General features: G+C 41.3%; 1 protein-coding gene across 3 annotated transcripts in view; it reads left to right on the top strand.

Moving 5' to 3' along the window:
• Positions 1-19727, top strand: part of NBAS (NBAS subunit of NRZ tethering complex) — a 333323-nt gene that overhangs the window by 178836 nt on the left and 134760 nt on the right. For all 3 annotated transcript variants that reach the window (XM_058682573.1, XM_058682572.1, XM_058682571.1), the window contains exons 34-35: positions 898-1055; positions 2050-2139. In XM_058682573.1, the coding sequence (XP_058538556.1) occupies positions 898-1055; positions 2050-2139 (248 nt within the window). The remainder of the gene's footprint in view (positions 1-897; positions 1056-2049; positions 2140-19727) is intronic.

Below are 19727 nucleotides of genomic sequence, written 5' to 3'. Positions count from 1 at the left end.
GGTTGTCTGAAAAAAACGTGTATTATTCTAAAATTATTTTGAGAGCTTTGTTAAAGAATTTTATTCCTGTAAGGCGTAGTACCTGGATTTTTACTTTATATGTTTAGAGAAATTGTTCTGGACCCAGGCCTTTGTACTTAGAAAAAGCAAACCCTTTCAAAATAGAACTTAGTACTTAGAAAAAACAACAAACCCTTTCAAACTAGAACTCCTTCAGTGACAAATAAAACTATATTTTACTGGAGTATAACATTGTGCAGCAAACATCTCTGCTTAGTGCCACGACAGACAGCGTGCCTTGCGCTGTCCTTGGATCTCTGTCTTCTATAAAGTGAATGTGTCTGTGTAGCTGCCTGTAATAATAGTTCTTCTTTTCTCACACTTGGCAAGTTTACAAAGTGGCTTTTAAATATAAACGTGATTTAATCCTTCCACAACTCAAGGAGGAAGGCATTATTACTGTCCCTTTGTGGTAGTAAAGGAGCTGTGACATCTGGGACTCTCTCAGGCACACACAAGTGCTAAATAGCAGTGTTGGGCTGTATCCTCAGGTCTTCCGAATTCAGATCTCTGACTTAGCTTTTTACTCACTGTCAACGCTAAGTAGATGACGGGTAGTCATTGTCAGGTATTCTAAAATGAAACAGAGTTTATCAGAAAAACAGGTGGGATATTGCTAACCTTTCTGGATAATAAGCCAGCCCAGTATTTCTTTTCTAGTTTACTTTAGATCCTTGTGTGTTTCTTACCGCTTATAAAAAAGTTACGCGTCTCTAATGACCAAGATTGTGCTTTGGTAACACAAGACCTGAGCAGAAATCCACTGAGTTTCTCATGTTAGATTGGAGATTTTTCTTCTGGTGAAAATCCGTTTGTTTTTTCTTGCTCATTTTATAGGTTATTCTAAGAGTTGGGATGTCTGTAGCCAGTTAGGACAATCAGAAAATTACCAGGACTTGGCCACGCGTCAGGAGCTCATGGCTTTTGCTTTGACACATTGCCCTCCTGGCAGCATTGAACTTCTTCTGGCAGCGAGCAGCAATCTGCAGACAGAAGTAAGTGTTCCAGTAAAGTAAATCCCAAACTGTATGAAATCTGATTTGTTGGGTGTGTGGATCTGAGATCTTGTGATTGTTTTTTTAAATAATATGGAAGAAAAATGGTTTGTCACTTATGTGAAAAGGGATTTGAAGATATTGGATATAAGGTAGTGTTGTTGGCTTATTATAGTAAGGGAGAAAGGTAGGAGGTAATATTAAGAGGTAAATTATCGGATATAATGAAGAAATGAGTGTTGTCAAGAATTAAACATGAGAAATGGTCTTGGAAAATATGTTAAAAACCAGTGGTGATACCATCCCTCGGAAGTCGTTTGGAGAGTTGCCGAATCCTAACCACTAGACCACCAGGGAACTTGGAAGTCCTTTGGAAATGGCAGAGGACGGAGTTTTGGTTGGGGAGATGCTCAGTTTCCCAAAATTCACGGGATCTGCCTAAGAGTGGATAATACTTTTGTTGCAAAAAATATAGAAGAAATAAATAGAGGGTATAAGAATATAGGAGGAGATTCTGGAATTCTCCTTTTCATATCCTCGTCATTCAGTACATTATACACCAGGTTTTTCACCATTGGTGCCCACTTCTCAAATTGGGAAGCCACTCAGGAAGTCCTGAAGTAAGCCTGTTACCAAAAAGTGTTCATTATGAAGTAGCAATTTTTTCCTCAAAAGAGTGCTTTTAAAATTTCCAGTCTATGTTGTAAAGTGAGGCAAATTTAAAACACAGTTCCTTTAGGGGCACCTGAGTGGCTCAGTCGGTTAAATGTCTGACTTCAGCTCAGGTCACGATCTTGCAGTCCGTGACTTCGAGCCCCACTTTGTGCTCTGTGCTGACAGCTCGGAGCCTGGAGCCTGCTTCAGATTCTGTGTCTCCCTCTCTCTCTCTGCCCTTCCCCTGCTCAGGCTCTGTCTCTTTCTCTAAAATAAATAAACATTAAAAAAAACAAACAAACCAACAGTTCCTTTACAGTATGTCATGTTCTCTTTTCAGATTCTTTATCAAAAAGTGAATGTCCAGATCCATCCAGAAGGAGGAGAGAGTATCAGTGTTTCACCGTTAATTAGTAAAGCGCTCCACGAGGTGAGTTGGTCTGCGAGGGAGGAGTTTGAAAGGTGACCATGAGTGGAGTGAAATGGGAGTCGCCTGGCTGTGTGTGTGTGGGAAAACTTTTTCTTTTAAACGTTTTGTGTGTGTGTGTGTGTGTGTGTGTGTGTGTGAAATACAACATTCATATTAAAAAAATAAAAAGTACAGAAAAGTGTCCAGCTCCGTAAAGTATCACGAGGAAGGTAGCCATGAAGCCACCAGATAGAGAAATTGGTATGACCAGCCTTCCACAAGTCCCCCTGCACCCTGTCCCAGCTTAGTTTCTAGCTCTTCTTTTTCCTTCCGGAAGTCACCAGTGTTGTGACACCAGATCTTTGTGGCTTTTGTTCTTATTTTAAGGAATTTTAATACCCATCACACCCCTCCCAATAGGATTCGACCTATTTTTGTACTTAATGGAAATGGCTATGCTCCATAATTTTTGCGAGACTCCTTCATGTTCTTACACGTGTATAGTTTATTCACTGTTCTGCGGAGAAATTAGCTGCGGTGTGCGTGTTTTCCAGTTCATCCACTGCGACGTTGACTGGCGTTGGTGTCGTTTTACTCTTGGCTACTACAGATGAGGCTGCATCAGAGTTTTGTACGTGTTGCTGGTGCACATGTGCATGCCACTCTGTCCGGCATCTGTTTACCTCGGCCTGGAAGCGTGTGTTAGCGGCTGTCTGTACGTTTAGCCTCCGTCAGGAATCCCAAATGATTTTCCAAAGGTCTTTTACCATTTGCTCTTTTTTTTTAAATTTGTTTTTTTTTTTTTTTCAAGTTTATTTTACCTTAATTATTTTGTGTGAGAGAGAGAGAGAGAGAGAGAGAGAGAGAGAGAGCGCGCGTGTGTGCACGGGAGGGGCAGAGAGAGGGGGAGAGAGAATCTCAAGCTGGCTCCTCACTGTCAGCGTGGAGCCTGGTGTGGGGCTCAAACTCACGATGTGAGATCATGACCGGAGCCAAAATCAAGAGTCTGACGCTCAGCGACGGAGCCGCCCAGATGCCCCCGATTGTACTTTCAGGAGCCATTTATTCCAATCCAGCAATTTGGCCTTGGTAGCTTGTTAAAAATCTTAACTCTTCTCTTAAGTATTTAGCAGTATCTATTTGGGATCTTGGTTCGCATTTTTCTCATGACTAATGAGATGGAATTAGCTCTGGAGACCTCTTCTTTTGTGAGGTATCTGTTCGGTTCTCTTGCCCATTTTCTATAGAATTTGTCTCCTTTTCCCTTGCCTCACTGAGATTCTTGTGAATAAAATATGTCTGAACCACCTAAGTGTGTACGTGCCTTAGGATAGTTCATCCTGGGAGAGAAAGGAAGAATACTTGCGCCCTGACACCGTTTTTCTTTTGGTCAGTGCTGGCTCCATGGCCATTCACTCTCCAGACCTGCTTCTAAAAACATAGAATTGTCATTTTTTTTAGGTTGAACAAAGTAGCCCAGTTTTTGACATTCTAATTGGGTCAATTAAGAGATAGTAATTCTCTTTATTGATTGGTTTTCCACAGGATTCCTTTAAATGGTAAGCTTCACTTTTTTTTTTTTTTTTTAATGTTTATTCTTGAGAGAGAGAGACAGACAGACACAGACAGAGTGGGAGTGGGGGGAGGGGCAGAGAGAGAGGGAGACACAGAATCTGAAGCAGGCTCCAGGCCCCCAGCTGTCAGCCCAGAGCCCGACACAGGGCTTGAACTCTGGAACAGCACGATCATGACTTGAGCTGAAGTCGGACGCTTAACCGACTGAGCCACCCAGGCGCGCCTAAGCTTCACTTACAGAATGTGAAACGTCATTCATTTTTCTGAAACGTCATTATATTTTGGAAGCCATCTATTGTGGAACGTTAGCTGCACCTAATCTTTTTTTTTTTTTTAATTGGCTGTATCCGTTTTGCCAAACTCCTTTGCAGTTGTGTACTATATAGTTACTTCTAAACATCTGATACAAAGTTTCAGTTGCAGAATCTATTCATGGAGTTTCTGCAGAGATATTATTCCTCGTGCGTTATGTATGACTACGCCATTTCCGCAGTTCGTTCTTTTCTATTAAAATTGAATTTGACAAACCTATTGAATATACCGGTGTAACCCTAGTTCAGTGCCGGGTGATCCGAGGATCTCAGAATGGGACCTTTTTGTGCTTCGGGAGTTTTTCCCTATTCTTCCTGTGATGGTGACTTCAGGACAGCATCCACCAATAGATTTTTCCACAGTGAGGAAGACGTCCTGTATCCCACCGTGGCTGCCGGCCACATATGCTGTGGGTACTCGAAATGTGGCTAGCACACTGAAGGAATCAAATTTTAAATTTAATTTCATTTTAGTTCAATTTAAATAGCCACATGAGGCTACTGGCTACCAGCTTAGGTATCGCAGTTGGAGAAGATTAGACACCGGGTGGAGGATTGTGTGCCACTGCCAACACTGCAGCCAGTGGACTTTTTTTGTCGTTGGACTCCTCCCTCTGGATGGAAGCCGAAGTGTTTTCTAGGGGCCTGGAGTGTTGTGGATACGTTTCTTCTTTGGCATGCTTTGACTTGTAGTCGTACTGATTACCGTTTGTTATCACTGGGTATGAGAGCACATTAAATTCTGTGGTGTTTTCTCCGTGGGACTCAGAACACTTGTGGCCAGCAGTCACCGAATGTCCTGTGTATTAGGAAGTTGGCCAATTGTACCATCTTTCAAGGTCCAGGTGAAGACCTACTTTCAGTGAGATCTTCTTTATCCCAAGTTTTGTATCTTTTGAGCCTCTGGTGCTTCTCCAGCGGTTCAGCCACATCTCCCGTCTTCCCGTCTGTCTCTCTCGCCTTGTCTCTTTTCACGCCTCCCAAACATGCGCTGGGCTGCAGTCCTACTGACCTTGCCACCGTTCTCCGGAGTTGCCTCTGTCACACCTTTGGTGTTACTTTCCTGGCTGCCTCTGCTGCCCTTCTTGCCTTGTGCTCTGGTCATCTCTTTTACGCTTTGAGCCCATCTGAAGTATCATTTTCTTCGTCAGGTTTTCCTCGAGTTCTCTAATTACTGTTGCTTCTTTATCCCCCACACATTCTCACATCATCGTGTCAGCATGTACGTGGTACGCTTTGGTATTACGTGGTAACTGGAAGTAGGTCGTTTATCTTTGCACCGTCCGTAACGGGGTTGTCACATGGCGAATGCGTAGGAAATGTTCGACAAAGCCCACTTGGAAACTCCCACTGCATACAGGTTATTCTGGGGTAAAAATTAATTATAAAGTAGATTTCAGCTTAAAATAAAAGGAATTTCCCATTTAACTCATATATATGTGCTGTGGTGGCTGTTGAGATCTGTTATGTTTTGGCCGGCGTACGGGGTGTGTGATTTCTCTGTTCAGTATATAATTGCAAAGTGTTTCTGCTGAGTTCAGCTCTCTAAGCTTATTCTGAATCACCATCCTTTATAAAAGCCATGAAAAGCCTTTGTGACTTCGGGTTTCCTATTTTCTCCTTCTTCAATGAATTACAAAGTATCAACCTGGCCCTTTAGTGGCTTCTTTGGAGAAGGACATGCTGTGTCTCCACAAGTGGGCACATCCTGCTCCATTAGTCTCTTTAGTGAATGAAGGAGACCACCTTTACACGGCAGTCTTTTACACATTTTACTTAGCAAGGAAAAGGGATTCTTCCAAAATGATTATTTTATTTATTTATTTTTTAAAATCTTTCTCTCTCTCTCTCTTTTTTTTTTTTTTTTTTTTTTTTTGTAGCTCCTTAAAAAGCTTTCTTGGCTTCGTGTGTCCTTTCTCAGCAAGTTGCAGAAAATCTAGATCTCATGAAGTGCAAATCTAAACCCTCAATGAACACATTATGGCTTTGATTCATGAAGCACATTTCAGAATATTATAGCTGCTATTATTAGATTAAAATACAGTGCTCAGCTGTACGTTGCTGTGCGTTACACATTAACAGTAGATATAATAACCACACTAAATTCTAACTCATAAATGAGAGCTGACTATATATGTAATCTGCTTAATGCTCAAGACTTTCATTACTCAGTTGTGGAAATAATAACTTTTATTTATATATCCAAGCAAAGTAAAGATGTAATTGCTATGCGGTAGCATTTGCATTAGTTCAAGCAGAGCCTACAGGTTGGAAGACATTGGCTGTTGTCCCCATGAACAAGACATTAGTGTATAAATAGACCAGAAGGCATATTTTTGTGAATAACTACCAAAATTACAATTTTCCAGTTTCTTATGAATGTTGGTTATTATGCTTTTTAGATGTAGCAGTATTCCACCATTTAGAGTATCTTAACATTTGTTTTTAGCCAGTATTAGTTGTATCACTTAGCCAATGGTGTTCCCCCCCCCCAGATGAATCTAATTAGATTTGGAAATGGATTATATATAAGATTCCCATTAAAAAATCATTTTCACTGTGGGAAAACCTGTTATGAGCATTTTAAGTGCCCATAGATTTATACAACTAGACTAATTAATGTTTACAACTGTGGCAGGGGCTAAGCATAGAGCGATTTCAAATTTATAGAAGGACTGTTTAGAAATCTCTAAAAGTGAGCAAAAGGACAGTTGGCTTTCAGTATCATAGGAAACCATTTCTTTTTCCATTCACCAGGTGACAGACGTGTGGGTTATTTCTACTTATTCGCTGGAAAATATGGAAATAGAGAAATAGGTTTCGATTTCTCATGTAGGTGTATAGGAGTGGAACTGCTACATTGCATGCATACGTGTGTTCAACATTTGAAGAAATGGCAGGTTGCTTCCCAAAGTGGCTGTACCATTTCCTCTCCCACCAGGAAGTGTTCAGATCCCAGCATCTCCACATTCTCATAACGCTTGTTCCTCCCTGGATTTGACGAAAGCCATTCTTAGGGGGGGACGTGTGTGGTATCTCATTACCATTTTGGTATGCTCTTTCCGAAGAACTGATGATCATGAACATCTGTTTTGGTGCTGCTGCTTATTGAGGTGTAAGAGTTTTGTTGTTTTGTTTTGTTTTTTTAAATTCTGGCTACAAATCCTTTCTTGAGTAGGTGATTTGAAAATGTTTGTCTCTCCGTGTGTGACTTGACTTTTTCATTTTCATAAAGTGCAAACATGTCTAATGTGGCTGAAGTCCAGCCTACCAGTACTCTTTTATTGCTTATGCTTTGGTATCGTATCTAAGAAATGGACGCATAACTCAAGAGTGTGAGCATTTATTCCTATGCTTTTTTTTTTTTTTAATAGTTTTGGCTCCTGTGATTATTGATAAGGAAGTAATAATCCACTTTTTGTGTGAAATAACTGTAGGCCTGAGGAATATTCATATACGAAAAGGTGAATTAGAGCTTCTTAACATACACAAAAATTAGTTCATTGAGATGGTATTTGTTTTGTTTTCTGTTTTATGATAGCTTATTCCTTCATAAAGAATTAAAAAATTTTTTAAATGTTTATTTTTGAGAGAGAGAGAGAGAGAGAGAGAGAGAGAGAGAGAGACAGAGTGTGAGCAGTGCAGGGGCAGAGAGAGAGAAAGAGGGAGACACCGAATCCAAAGCAGGCTCCAGGCTCTGAGCTGTCAGCACAGAGCCCCACGTGGGGCTCGAACTCACAAAGTGTGAGATCATGACCTGAGCCAAGTCGGATGCTTAACGGAGCCATGCAGGCATGCCAAGGATTTTAAATTTCATATTTGGTATGCACAAAGACATTAATATTTTGAAGTTCGAAAAGAAAGAGTTTCATCTGGAATGGATTTTTGTTAAAATTATCACTTTCCTATCCACCATTCCCCCCCCCCCCCCCCCCGGCCCCGATGTGTTTTAGAATTTTGGTTTCCAAGCTCATTGAGGGGGTCATTCCATTCTCTTTACTTTGTATCTCCCTAGACCTTCTCTAAAGATTCTATAGTTTTGTGGTTTTTCCTCAGTCTGTACCCTTAGTGCTTCAGTCCAGAACATGTCACGTCCTATTAATACCTTTTGACATGGGACTCCCAACCTCTTGTACTGTTGAGGATCTGAGGAATCCAGGCATGGAGCCAACGAGGGACTTGGGCCCTGTTAGTTCTCTGCCTCTTTATTCCTGCAATTTTATATAAATACATAATCCCAGGCAGTGGGTCTGATCCTCTTACAGGGGATCCTTTCGATTCACAGTTCCCTCGAGAGGAGCATTTCACAGCCGCTGTCAGCATCTCAGTTGCGAGCCCCCAAATGTCGAATTCCATTGAACGTGAGTGCCTTTCTACTTTTGTTTTTAATTACCCTTAATATTCTGGAGTACCATGAGCACATTGCAACAGGGGTTCACTGCTCCATCCTGACTGGAATTCATAATGGCTTTCTTAATTACAAAAATAACACAATCTTTTATTTTAGCAATCCATTTAAGAGGAGGCATGGGTTCAGATAACTGACACTGTTTAGCATATTTTATTCCTGAAAGTTAAAAAAAGCAAAGAAATGTAAAACATCTATGATAAAATATTAATAATATTTGTTAACTTTTGATAAGAAGTACATGGAAATTTATGGTAGCTTTGGCCTTTCTACTTTTTAAAATATGAAATAGAGGTGCCTGGGTGGCTCAGTTGGTTAAGTGTCCAACTTCAGCTCAGGTCATGATCTCACGGTTTGTGGGTTGAAGCCCCACATCGGGCTCTGTGCAGACAGCTGGGAGCCTGGAGCCTGCTTCGGATTCTATGTCTCCCTCTCTCTCTGCCCCTCTCCTGCTCAGGCTCTGTCTATCAAAAATAAATAAACATTAAAAAAATAATAAATTATGAAGTAATTTAATCAGCAGTAAGTACACTAGTATATAAGTTCTCTTTCTTCTCTTAGTTCTTTCTACCCATACCATGGAGCCCACTGCTTAGAGGTAAACATTTTTAAGTTTATATATATCTTCCAGAATTTTTCTGAGTATGAACAGCTTTTCTGGATAGCTATTGTCTATCTCCTGGAGAATTATTATTTTTTAAACTTAAAATGGATTCATACTGCATATATTAGTTCCACATTAAAAAAATTTTTTTTTAATGTTTACCCATTTTGGGGAGACAGAGAGAGACAGAGTGTAAGTAGGGGAGGGGCAGAGAGAGAGGGAGACACAGAATTTGAATCTGAAGCAGGCTCCAGGCCCTGAGCTGTCAGCACAGAGCCCGAGGCTGGACTTGAACTCACAAACTGTGAGATCGTGACCTGAGCTGAAGTTGGACACTTAACCGATTAGCCACCCAGGTGCCCCTGCATATTAATTTAAAGCTTGTTTTTTTCCACGTAATGTTATTTGTCACAGATAGCTGCCCTTCTCCTTATATACAGACCATTTATATGATGGCAGGTTAGCGGTCATTTGATGTATGTACAAAAATTTATCTTTTGCTTTGTTTTTGAACATTTAGATTATGTTTGATTTTCCTCTCTTTTAGACTGAGCCGCAGTGAACATTTTACGTACACATTTTGTGTAGTCATGCATTGCTCTGGGATAAAGTGGTGGCAATGAGCTCCTGAGATAGAGAATTTCCTATCTTCTTATAATGTATTCTCCATAACTTTGTTAAGTGCTGATTGCTTTCTTTACTGTTGTGACACCAGCACATTACTGGGAACAGAGTAGGTCCTTATTAACTTTTTTTTTTTTTTTTTTTTTTTTTTTTTTTTTTTTTTTTTTTTGGATAACATTGCCTGATGAGTGTGTACGTGAGACTGAGTTCATGGTGATCTGTGACATCGCGAACTGGATGATAACGCAGAGCCAGCACGATTCACAAGACTCCTGCATTTCATTCACCATGTGGTGTTTCCTCTCTCACTGAGGTCTGACCGAAGGAGGGCGTGCTCTGCCCATTGGCATGCTTGTAGGAGACTGTGATCGCTCGGTCCACGGCTTGATGGTCAGGACTGTGAATCCTGTCACTTTGATTGGCTCGGAGAATCGGGGCCACGGATTTCCATTCCTCAGAAAGGCTCAGATTAGCTGCCTCCTCACCGGGCTCTGCCACTCATGTTCCAGGTTCTCTTCTTTCTTTCATCCTGCCCTTTCTCACAGAGTACACGCGTTTCTAATACATCTGTTTCGTTTCTTTAAGTTTCTTTGACTCTTTCGGTAACAAAGAATACTTTTTTTTTTTTTTTTTTTTTTTTTACTTTTTAATCTAGACTTGGATTTAAATCCACTTGCAAAGGATACTTTTCAAATAACATGTCTCAGTTTCAGTGAAATCTGGGGGATTTGACAGTTTGCTTTTAAGGAGGCCTTGCGATCTGATCACACGGCTCATCTGTACCGTGCTGAGGGACTTTGTGTACACGCTTTGGTCTTATACACAGTAGTGGCCGCATCTTTTTCTCCAGTTGTCTTTTGCGTGCTCTCCATGCGTCTTTTTCTCCTCACTGTTTCCTCAGAACAGCTTGTGTTTGGGTCACCAGTGACCTCCTGTTGGTAAATTCACGCGTCAAGCCTGTCTTCATCTCACGTGACGTCTCAGTAACATCGGATACGCACTTGTTTCGGGGACAGTCTGTTCGTTTTCTTTATACCTCATTGGCCACTTACTCTCACCGTGTTTGTTGGTCCTTCCTCATTTCTCTAGCTAAATGTTAGATACCTCAGGTCTCAGTCTTTAATCTCTTCTCGGTCTCTGCTGATTCCCTAGCCGATTGCACGTGTGATCGTGCAACTTTGTGCGGGTGATTCTCTACGTGTAGCTTGAGCCCTGATCTTCTGAGTTCCAGGCTTGTGTGCGCAACTGCCAATCTGGCATCTGTACTTCCCTTTCTTACAGGCTTCGCGTCTGAACGTGTTAAAAGTGAGCCACTGATTTTAGCCTCTCACCCTTTACCCCAGCTATCGGTGGTGTTCCTTCTGTGCTCTTTCCCATGTCAAAAAATGGCAGCTCCATCTTTCTAGTTGTTCAGGTCATAAACCTTGTCATCCTCCTCAGTTCTCTTTGTCCTGTGTAACACAAGCAGTCCGTCAAGAAAGCCTGGTGGCTCCACTCTCCCAGTGGACTTGGAATTAGGCCATATTTTATTTTATTTTATTTTTTTTTTTAATTTTTTTTTCAACGTTTTTTTTTTTATTTATTTTTGGGACAGAGAGAGACACAGCATGAACGGGGGAGGGGCAGAGAGAGAGGGAGACACAGAATCGGAAACAGGCTCCAGGCTCCGAGCCGTCGGCCCAGAGCCCGACGCGGGGCTCGAACTCACGGACCGCGAGATCGTGACCTGGCTGAAGTCGGACGCTCAACCGACTGCGCCACCCAGGCGCCCCTAGGCCATATTTTACCATCACCACTGCTACCACCCTGGTTAAGTTATTGCCGTGTCTCACCTAGAGTTTTATGGTAGTGTTCTGTTTGTCTGCCTCTTTCGGCCCTTTTCCTTGCCCTCGCTGGTGCTCAACAAGGCAGCCAGAGTGATTCTTTAAAAATCTGTCAGATCATGCCACGTTGCGTGGAGTACAAGCTAAGCTTTTGTGATCTCCCATGAGGACACCCGTGATCTATCTTCCCTGCTACCTGTTTGACTTGATCTCTTCCCTCCTTAACCCCCCACTGACTTTGCCCACTGTACTCCAGGCATACTGCCCTTCTTTCCATTCTCTAAACATTCCCTCTGGTCCTTATACTTGCTGTGTTCTTCTCTCACGTATTCAGTGACTTATCTTCGCTCCTTCCAGGTCTCTGCTCAAACGTCTGCTCAGTGAGAGCTTCCCCGGTCCCTGCATACACAATTACAGTGTTCCCCCTACTCCCAATATACCACTTTATTTTTCTTCCTAGCTCTTTTCCTATCATTTATCTGATACACCTCTCTGACATGCTTTATATTTATCTTTGGCTTATCTCCTCTTGGAATACAAGAGGAGCTCTGGGTGGCAGGAGTCCTGTTTTGTTCACTGCTCTGTTTTCAGTATCTACTACAAGTGTCCTTGTTGTATTTGATGTCCAAATATTTGTTGAATATGTGAAGAAAATAAATGAGGAAGGTTAAGATGTGGATATGATGGGTGTGGATAAATTCTTTTATTATAAGGGGAAGAATATTCCAGTGGGATCCAATTTGATAAGTTCTCAGTTCATTGGTGAAATAAGGCAAATTTCCTGTTTGCCTGTCTTTCCTAATGTACTATGAGTTCCTTGAGAGCAGGGACAATGTCTTAATCATTGTGGTAACCCTGTTGCCTAGCACTGGGTCTTAAACATAGTAAGCATGCCAGGGGTATATGTTCAGTAAATTTATTTTGTGGATGGATTTAGAACCCCAAATTATTTAATCAAAAGAGATTTAAAAATTTGGCATGGTGAAAGAAAATAAAAATATACTTCACATACCTGTATTTTTCCTAACTACAGGTCTCTTAATCTTGGTCCAGGAATGCCAGCAGATTCAAGAAGGGTTTGATTCCCAAAGCCCCTGAAGTAGTGTGCTGTATTTGGGTGTGCGTGCGTGTGTGTGTGTTGTGTGTGTGTGTGGGGGGGGGTGTGTATGTGACTTTGTGTGTTCCTGTGTGTGCACAGCATGTGTATTCTGTTTTCTGGAGGAATGACTTCCAGCTTTGATCGGAATTGTGTAGGGGTTCATGGTTCGCAAAGGTGAAAACATCTGAATTATATAACCTGACCTGTTACTTAGCAGATGAACTGAAGCAGAGTCAGACCTTAGAGCGATTTGCTCCATAGGGTATTTTTCGATTTGCTGCTTCTGACAGATTCATTTTTTCTTTTCTTCTCTTTTTATTTTGTCTTTTCTTTCTTTCTTTCCTTCCTTGCTTTTCTTTCTTCTCTTTCCTTCTCTTTCTTTTCTTTCTTTCTTTTCTTTCCTTTCCTTCTTTTCTTTTCTTTCCTTTTCTCTTTCTTTCTTTTCCCTCAGACACTTCTAAAAGTAGTATCACCAGTAATAATAAAGACTATATTCTTATTATTTTAGGTTCAGGGTGAAATTTGCTAGAAGCGTTGGGTGCAGGGAAGAACTCTGGATCATCTAAAGATCTGTTGGAAGGGAAGGGATGGTGGATGAGTTCAGTTCGGGCGCTATTTGTAATCCTTACCTATTTTATGCGTACCACCAACTCAGTTTATAGGAGGCAAACAGATTTCTCAGAAATTAACCCTTATGTTACCAGATACCAGAGGTAGCAACTCCAAAATAGATTATTCATTATAGTCCTTGATCAACAAGACTCTGTAAGCCAAACTTGAGATGTGGAACTGCTCTTGTTCTCGTGAACCTGGTCGGTAATGGTGTCTGTTGTAGAATTTGAAAGATACTGTTAGTGCTTTGGAAGTTAACCTCTGAGCTGTGTAACATATTGACGTTAATGAGATTTCATGTTAAATTTTATGCTGGCAGTTGTTGATTTGGTTTGGGGGATTAATCTATTTCTGCTGTTATACATTCTAAATTAATCAACAGTGTGCAACTATGAATATAAAAAGTGCCAGTAGTAATCGTTTCAGGAGTAAATTTTGCCCAGCCTCCCCCCCCCCCCCCCATTATATGTACTTGAATGAAAACTATTTTCCTCATTAATTATTCTAGGTAGGGTATAATTCTGGTAGACTGTCCCAAAGTTCGATGCTTCTTCTGTGGTCCAAATGAGCCTTTTATTTTACTTTCTCTTTTGTAATTCTCATCAGGGAATCTCTTACAAGCCTTTTATCTCGTACATTTCTGAGCGTGTCAATTTCATTTATCTTCTGGAACAAGCTTTTAATTTTCATATGTCTTAAATGTCCTGTCTGAAGTTAGCCTATCTGTATGAAATAGAGAAGTAAAGCTTAGGTTCATTTTATGAAATGGAATGATTGTCTTATAGCTTGTATTTTTTGATATCTTTCAGTTGACGTGATTTTCCTCTGAGTGAAGTTGCATTCTGTTCAAGTGCCGTTTATTTCTTACCTTGTTTGTAGTTTTAATTCTGTACTTGGATCAGTTGATGACAGTTTAACCATTCAATACACCCTCTCAATTAAGAAGATTATAAAGGTGAACAAGATTTGAAATGTGGCATGAAGTCTTATTTGAATAACATTAGCTACTATAGGCACAACATATTAGGCCTGAGAAAATGTATCCTCAAACATTTCAATAGTGCAGTAAAGCCAGACTTCTACATATCTACAGGTATACACTATAAGTTAAGGATTTTCCCATGCTTTGAGGATATAGTGGTAAATAAACATAATCCCTACCTTTGAAAAGCTACTGTCTAGTTGGGAAGGCAAACAAAAAAAAATGAGATTATCAAAATTTTATGGTAAGTGCATTGAAAGGATGCATCTAATGCTCCAGGTGCATAGGAGAGAGGGTGGGACACTGTCTTAACAGGATTTTACTTACAGCAAAAATATTACAGGTCAACAAAAATATAGAAGAACATCTTTGTGAGGTTGGAGTAAGCAACAATTTCTTAAATACACAAAAAATACTAATCGTAAAGTGAAAAAAATGATAAATTAGAGTAATGTAAAATTTAAGAACTTCTATTAACCAAAAGACAACATTAAGACGATGAAAATATAATCTGCCAAGTAGTAAGACATATTCACAATTTGTACATGTAATAAGGATGTGTGTCCAGAACATGTGAAGAACTAGAGGTGAGTAGGAAAGGCAGATCACCAACGGAAGAAAGGCAAAACACTTGAACAGACACTTCACAAAAGATGGTCAGATGATCAATGAATCTATTAAAAGCTGTTCGACTTCATTAGTCATCAGAGAGATTCAAATTAAAACCACAAAGAGATACTATTATATCCTCAGTGCTACCGCTAAAAGGAAATAGACATGTAATGCTAGATGTTGGCATGGATGTGGAGTGACCAGACTGTTGTAATTGCTGGTTAGAGTATAAATGTTTGGCACTATTCACCAAGTCTGGACATATGCATACTCTATGTTTTAGTAATCCCCCTACTAGATTTGTTTCCAGAAATGCATATATTCACCAAAAGATAACTATTAGCATGTCCAAGGCAGCACTATTGGTATTAGCTACAAACTGGAGAGTATCCAAATACTCATCAATAGAAAAAAAGGATAAGTAAGTTCTGATATGCTCACACTATATAACACTGTTACATTAACAGTGTAATGATATTACGCTAACAACGAATTGGACAGTCTTCAACTACTTGCAAGAATATGGATGAATTTATGTTGAATGATAGAAATCAGACCCCAAGACACACTTCCATTCATATAAAGTATAAAAATAGGCAAAACTAATTTATACTACCAGAAGTCAGAATAGCATCTACCTCGGCCACGGGGATGGCTAGAAGTGATCTCAAAAGCGGCATCTGGGATCCTGGTGATGGTCCGTGACTTAGTCTAAGTGCTGATTGCATGAGTGTGTTATAATTTACCAAACTGTATGCTTGCGTGCATACATTTTTTAATGTATCTTCTTCTTCGATAAAAGGTTTTAAAGAAAGATCTCTAAGCCTGGATTAAAGACAGGAAGAGAGACTGTATCCTGGCAGTATTGTCTTTGTATTGCGATGCTGTCAATAAGTACTATCTTCTTTTCCCCCTAACCTTTTGAATTTTTCAAACCGTCTTTAATGAGATCGTATTTTCATGACACAGGAGAGTAAGTACTCTCAAATACATTCGTATGTGCTTGTGATGTTGCTCGTGTGTCACATCCCTCTGCAGAACAAGTGGACCACATGTTTTGATAGCCCGACCTGGTCAGGAAGAGGAGACACCCCTAGGCCAGTTGCGTGTGGGCAGCATCTGCACTTTACTTGTGCATCATATGGCTTCCGCATACCTATCTTGCAGTGTTATTCTAAAACTCAGGAATGACCAGAGGAAGCACCTGCCCAGCACCTGACACATAGGAACCATTTAGTAAATGGTAGCCGTCATGTCTCTTATGTAATATAAACCAGACTCCTATTAGACATCACTCCTAGAAAAAAAAATATGTGTGTATATATATATCCTTTTTTCCTAAGTTTGAGAGAGACAGAGCGCAAGTGGGGGAGGGGCAGAGAGAGAGGGAGAGCGATAATCCCGAGCAAGCCCTGCACCGTCAGTGCTGGGCCCAGTGAGGGGTTTGATGTGGGGTTCGAATCCATGAACCCTGAGATCATGACCTGAACTGAAGTCACATGCTCAGCGGATGGAGCCATCCAGCTGCCCCCTGATCTTTCTTATTCCTCTCTGCAAACCTGGTCCTGTCTTCATTCTTTCTCAGTAACTTGCATTGTTCATTGTTTTTCCCCCACTGCGTCTAACCTTGCTTAGCTAACCATGAATGTTTGCTTGGATTCCTGACTTATCTTCTGTTCCCTTCTTTCTCTCTGCTCTTCACTAAGACCCAGCTTGGTGACCATGTGCTTTATTTCTTAGGAAGTTGGAGCCAGAATCCTTGAATTTCTCTGCTTATCTGACTTACCTCAGGCCCTTTTCACTTTGAGAAGAATTAGAAATAAAAACATTTAAATTTAATATATGCATTCAGGTGGCAAAATACCCTTATGGCAACCTCATATATTCCTAGCATCACGATCCTAATTCGACCCGTGATTATTTTGAGCTTGGACTAACACACCAACCTCCTGACTGGATTCTTGTGCCTGGAATGATATTTCTAAAACACAGATCTGAGTTTGCCACTCCCTTTGCGTGAACGGTTTTAGTGGCTTCCCGTCTGTCAGGCCAGCAGCGGGGGTGCTTTGGCCTGGTCAGCGGGGTTCTCTCTCCAGCTCCTTCTCTGTCCCTCCATGCTGGTGATCGATCGGCCCCTTGCCCTCGCGTGCCACTGTCCACACCTTCACTGACTTGATCAAGATTCCTCCAGTTTGCTGTGTTGTTTCATTTCATGCGCTCGTTCTTGTGTAAGTCTGCCTGAAAGTATCTCTTCCTCCTTTGGGGGGTGGGGGGGCCTGCGTTCTTTCCCGATGAGATACTACCTTCTGTGTGAAGCCTTCTGTGATTGCGCCTCTGGGCAGAGGAGGTGTGGCCTCTCTTCGTGTCGCGTGGCACCGCAGATGTATGTCTACTTTAGAGGCTGAGATTGTACTGCAGGGCTGTGTCCACATCTCTGCCTCCCTCCCTGGTTTCTGAGCAACTTGAGAGCACAGACTGTGTTTTCCCTGTTTTTGTCACCTCATTGCCTGGTGTAGGGCGTGACACCGAATGAGAGTCACGCAGTAACTGCCATGTAAGTGAATGAATTCTAATTTGCTTCTGTGGGTTTTTTTTCCAGTTGTAAATATTAAGTAATTCAGAAATAGAGCCAATAAATCGGGATGCTTACTGTATATTTTACATATATATCTGTATCTCCTATATCTGTATGAAGAGAGACAACGTATACTTCAGATTCCTTCTGAGATTTATTTCTGGCGAAGAACTATTTTTGGCAATGCTATTCACACAGGGACACATAGAGCTCTCTCCTCTCCACGCACGGTTGGCAAGTGGGGGGATCTTAGACACAGAATGAAGCAGAGTATACACGACCTCCACAGCTTTCGGTAGCCCGGAGGGGTGTGCTTAGGCCGGACTTGGTGGGTCACATGCACGATGACAGGCTGACCAGGGGACTAAGGCCACACCTTGTAAATGCGGGACAGGAGCTGGAGGTAACATTGCCACTGTGTGACATCACATGCTCCTTGGCTGGGGTTGTGGCCTTACTAGCGAAGAGGGGCCTCTGCAGTGCAGGAGCTGGAATCAGCTTATTTTTCTTCGTTGATGAACCAGCTGTTTGTGGTACCAAAGCGGTGACTAAATGAGCCTCCACTGCTGTCTCCTCACATAGCAAAGAGATTAAGGACAGAAAGGAATTCTAGTAATGCTACCACTAAAGCTATTGTGTGTGTGTGTGTGTGTGTGTGTGTGTGTATTTCCTTCTGGTTCTTATGCCCAGTACATGTATGAAGCACTTTGTAAAGTGCTGACACATAGCAAGCTGCCATCATTATCACTCTTGAAGGGAGAAGTCTGGTTTTTCTTACGTAGGACTTCCTGCCTTGTCCTTTGAGGTTTGGATGATGAGTTTAAGTCTCTCATCATCTCTCCTTCCACGCTCTTCACCCCCTCCGTCCAACACATGCTGAGGAGAGGGTGTGTGCGTAATTGTCCTGATTGCTGAAATTGAGAGAAGAAACTGGAAATGTAAGGCTTAGCACCCCCACCCCACCCCACCCCAGCTGGGCTCCCTCCTGCTTATGCCTGTCCACAGAAAGGGTGCATTCTGCTTTGATCTTTGTTCCTTGAGGTTACGCACATGAGGGTTATGTTATTTATCTGTTATTTTTAGTACAAAGCCCTTGAAATCCAGTGTGGTACATTACAGCACATCTCATTTTGGAATAGCCACGTATCAAGCGTGCGATAGCCCCGCATGACTATGGCTAATGGGTTGGGCGGCACTGGTTTGAGGCAGTTCTGGGTATTCGTTGTGCTCAGTTTCCCTCTGAGCTGCCATGGTGATTTTGGTTAGGCTTGTCTACTCTGTAGACTCAACTCCTCCTTGGAAAAGTTACTGCAAGACTTGCAGAAAAATTTTAGCCTAATTATGACAGTGGATTTAAGCCATGTTGTCTATTCCAGAATGAAGATATAGTATTGCTGATTTCTCGGATTCCTACTTATATATTTTTAATTAAAAAAATCATGCAAGATTCAGTTGTGAGTTACAGAAAATATTCTAGCTCTTAGCAGAAGGAGTTTTTTTTTTTTTTGATGGAAAATTAGGGGCTTTATGGAGATTAGGATTAAAAATCACTGAAAGGACTGGAGGAGCAGGCTTTAGATGTGTTTCTAAGACCAACTACTAGAGAAATTACAGAACCTGCCTGCTAGGGGAGCTGCAATCTGCCATAAATCAGCTGGGAAAGCAGAAAGCCACTCCTTATCAGTTGGCTCCTGTGGTAACTGACTACGAGGATACAAGCCAGCCTTTACACACATAAAACTAGAGTCTGGGCACTGGGGCTTCTATTACCACTGTTGTAGAAGAATAACTAAGACTGTGAAAGGAAGGAAAAGAGGAAAGGAAGGAAGGAAGGAAGGGAGGGAGGGAGGAAGGAAGGAAGGAAGGAAGGAAGGAAGGAAGGAAGGAAGGCAGGCAGGCAGGCAGGCAAGCAGCAGAAGGCAGAAGTAACAGGTGTGGTCTCTACTAGAGTTCCGCCTCCCAAATTCCATGCAGCAGGTGCATTTTCGAGAGGAGAACTAGATTATGTGTGGAACGCCAATATAGGGAGTCTGAGAGATGTAGTCTTTAACGTATCAACTTGTAACAGTAGTAGGACAGTTTGTAGGGGCAGAATGGCATTCAGTGAACCAAGCTGCAGTATCTGAGATGATCTGAAACCCAGGAGAGGTATTGTGTTTTATTGGCACCTAAACCCCAAATGGTTATTTTTAACGTTGTTGCTCTTATAAGTATACAAGTAACTTAATGTGATTTTTTTTCCATATTAACATCCAGTGTTTATGTTGTTTTTATAATCAAATGACAATGATTACATTGAGTTGGTATTTTATACTTTTCTCAATGTCCAAAGAGCCCACAGGAAACAGTTTTTAAAACTTTTTTAAAATTGAGATATATTTGAC

Source organism: Neofelis nebulosa, chromosome 9 (assembly GCF_028018385.1).
Source record: "Neofelis nebulosa isolate mNeoNeb1 chromosome 9, mNeoNeb1.pri, whole genome shotgun sequence".
In the NCBI taxonomy this organism is placed as follows: Eukaryota; Metazoa; Chordata; class Mammalia; order Carnivora; family Felidae; genus Neofelis; species Neofelis nebulosa.
Note: the sequence above shows the minus strand (reverse complement) of the source record. Positions and strands in the feature narration are given on the sequence as shown.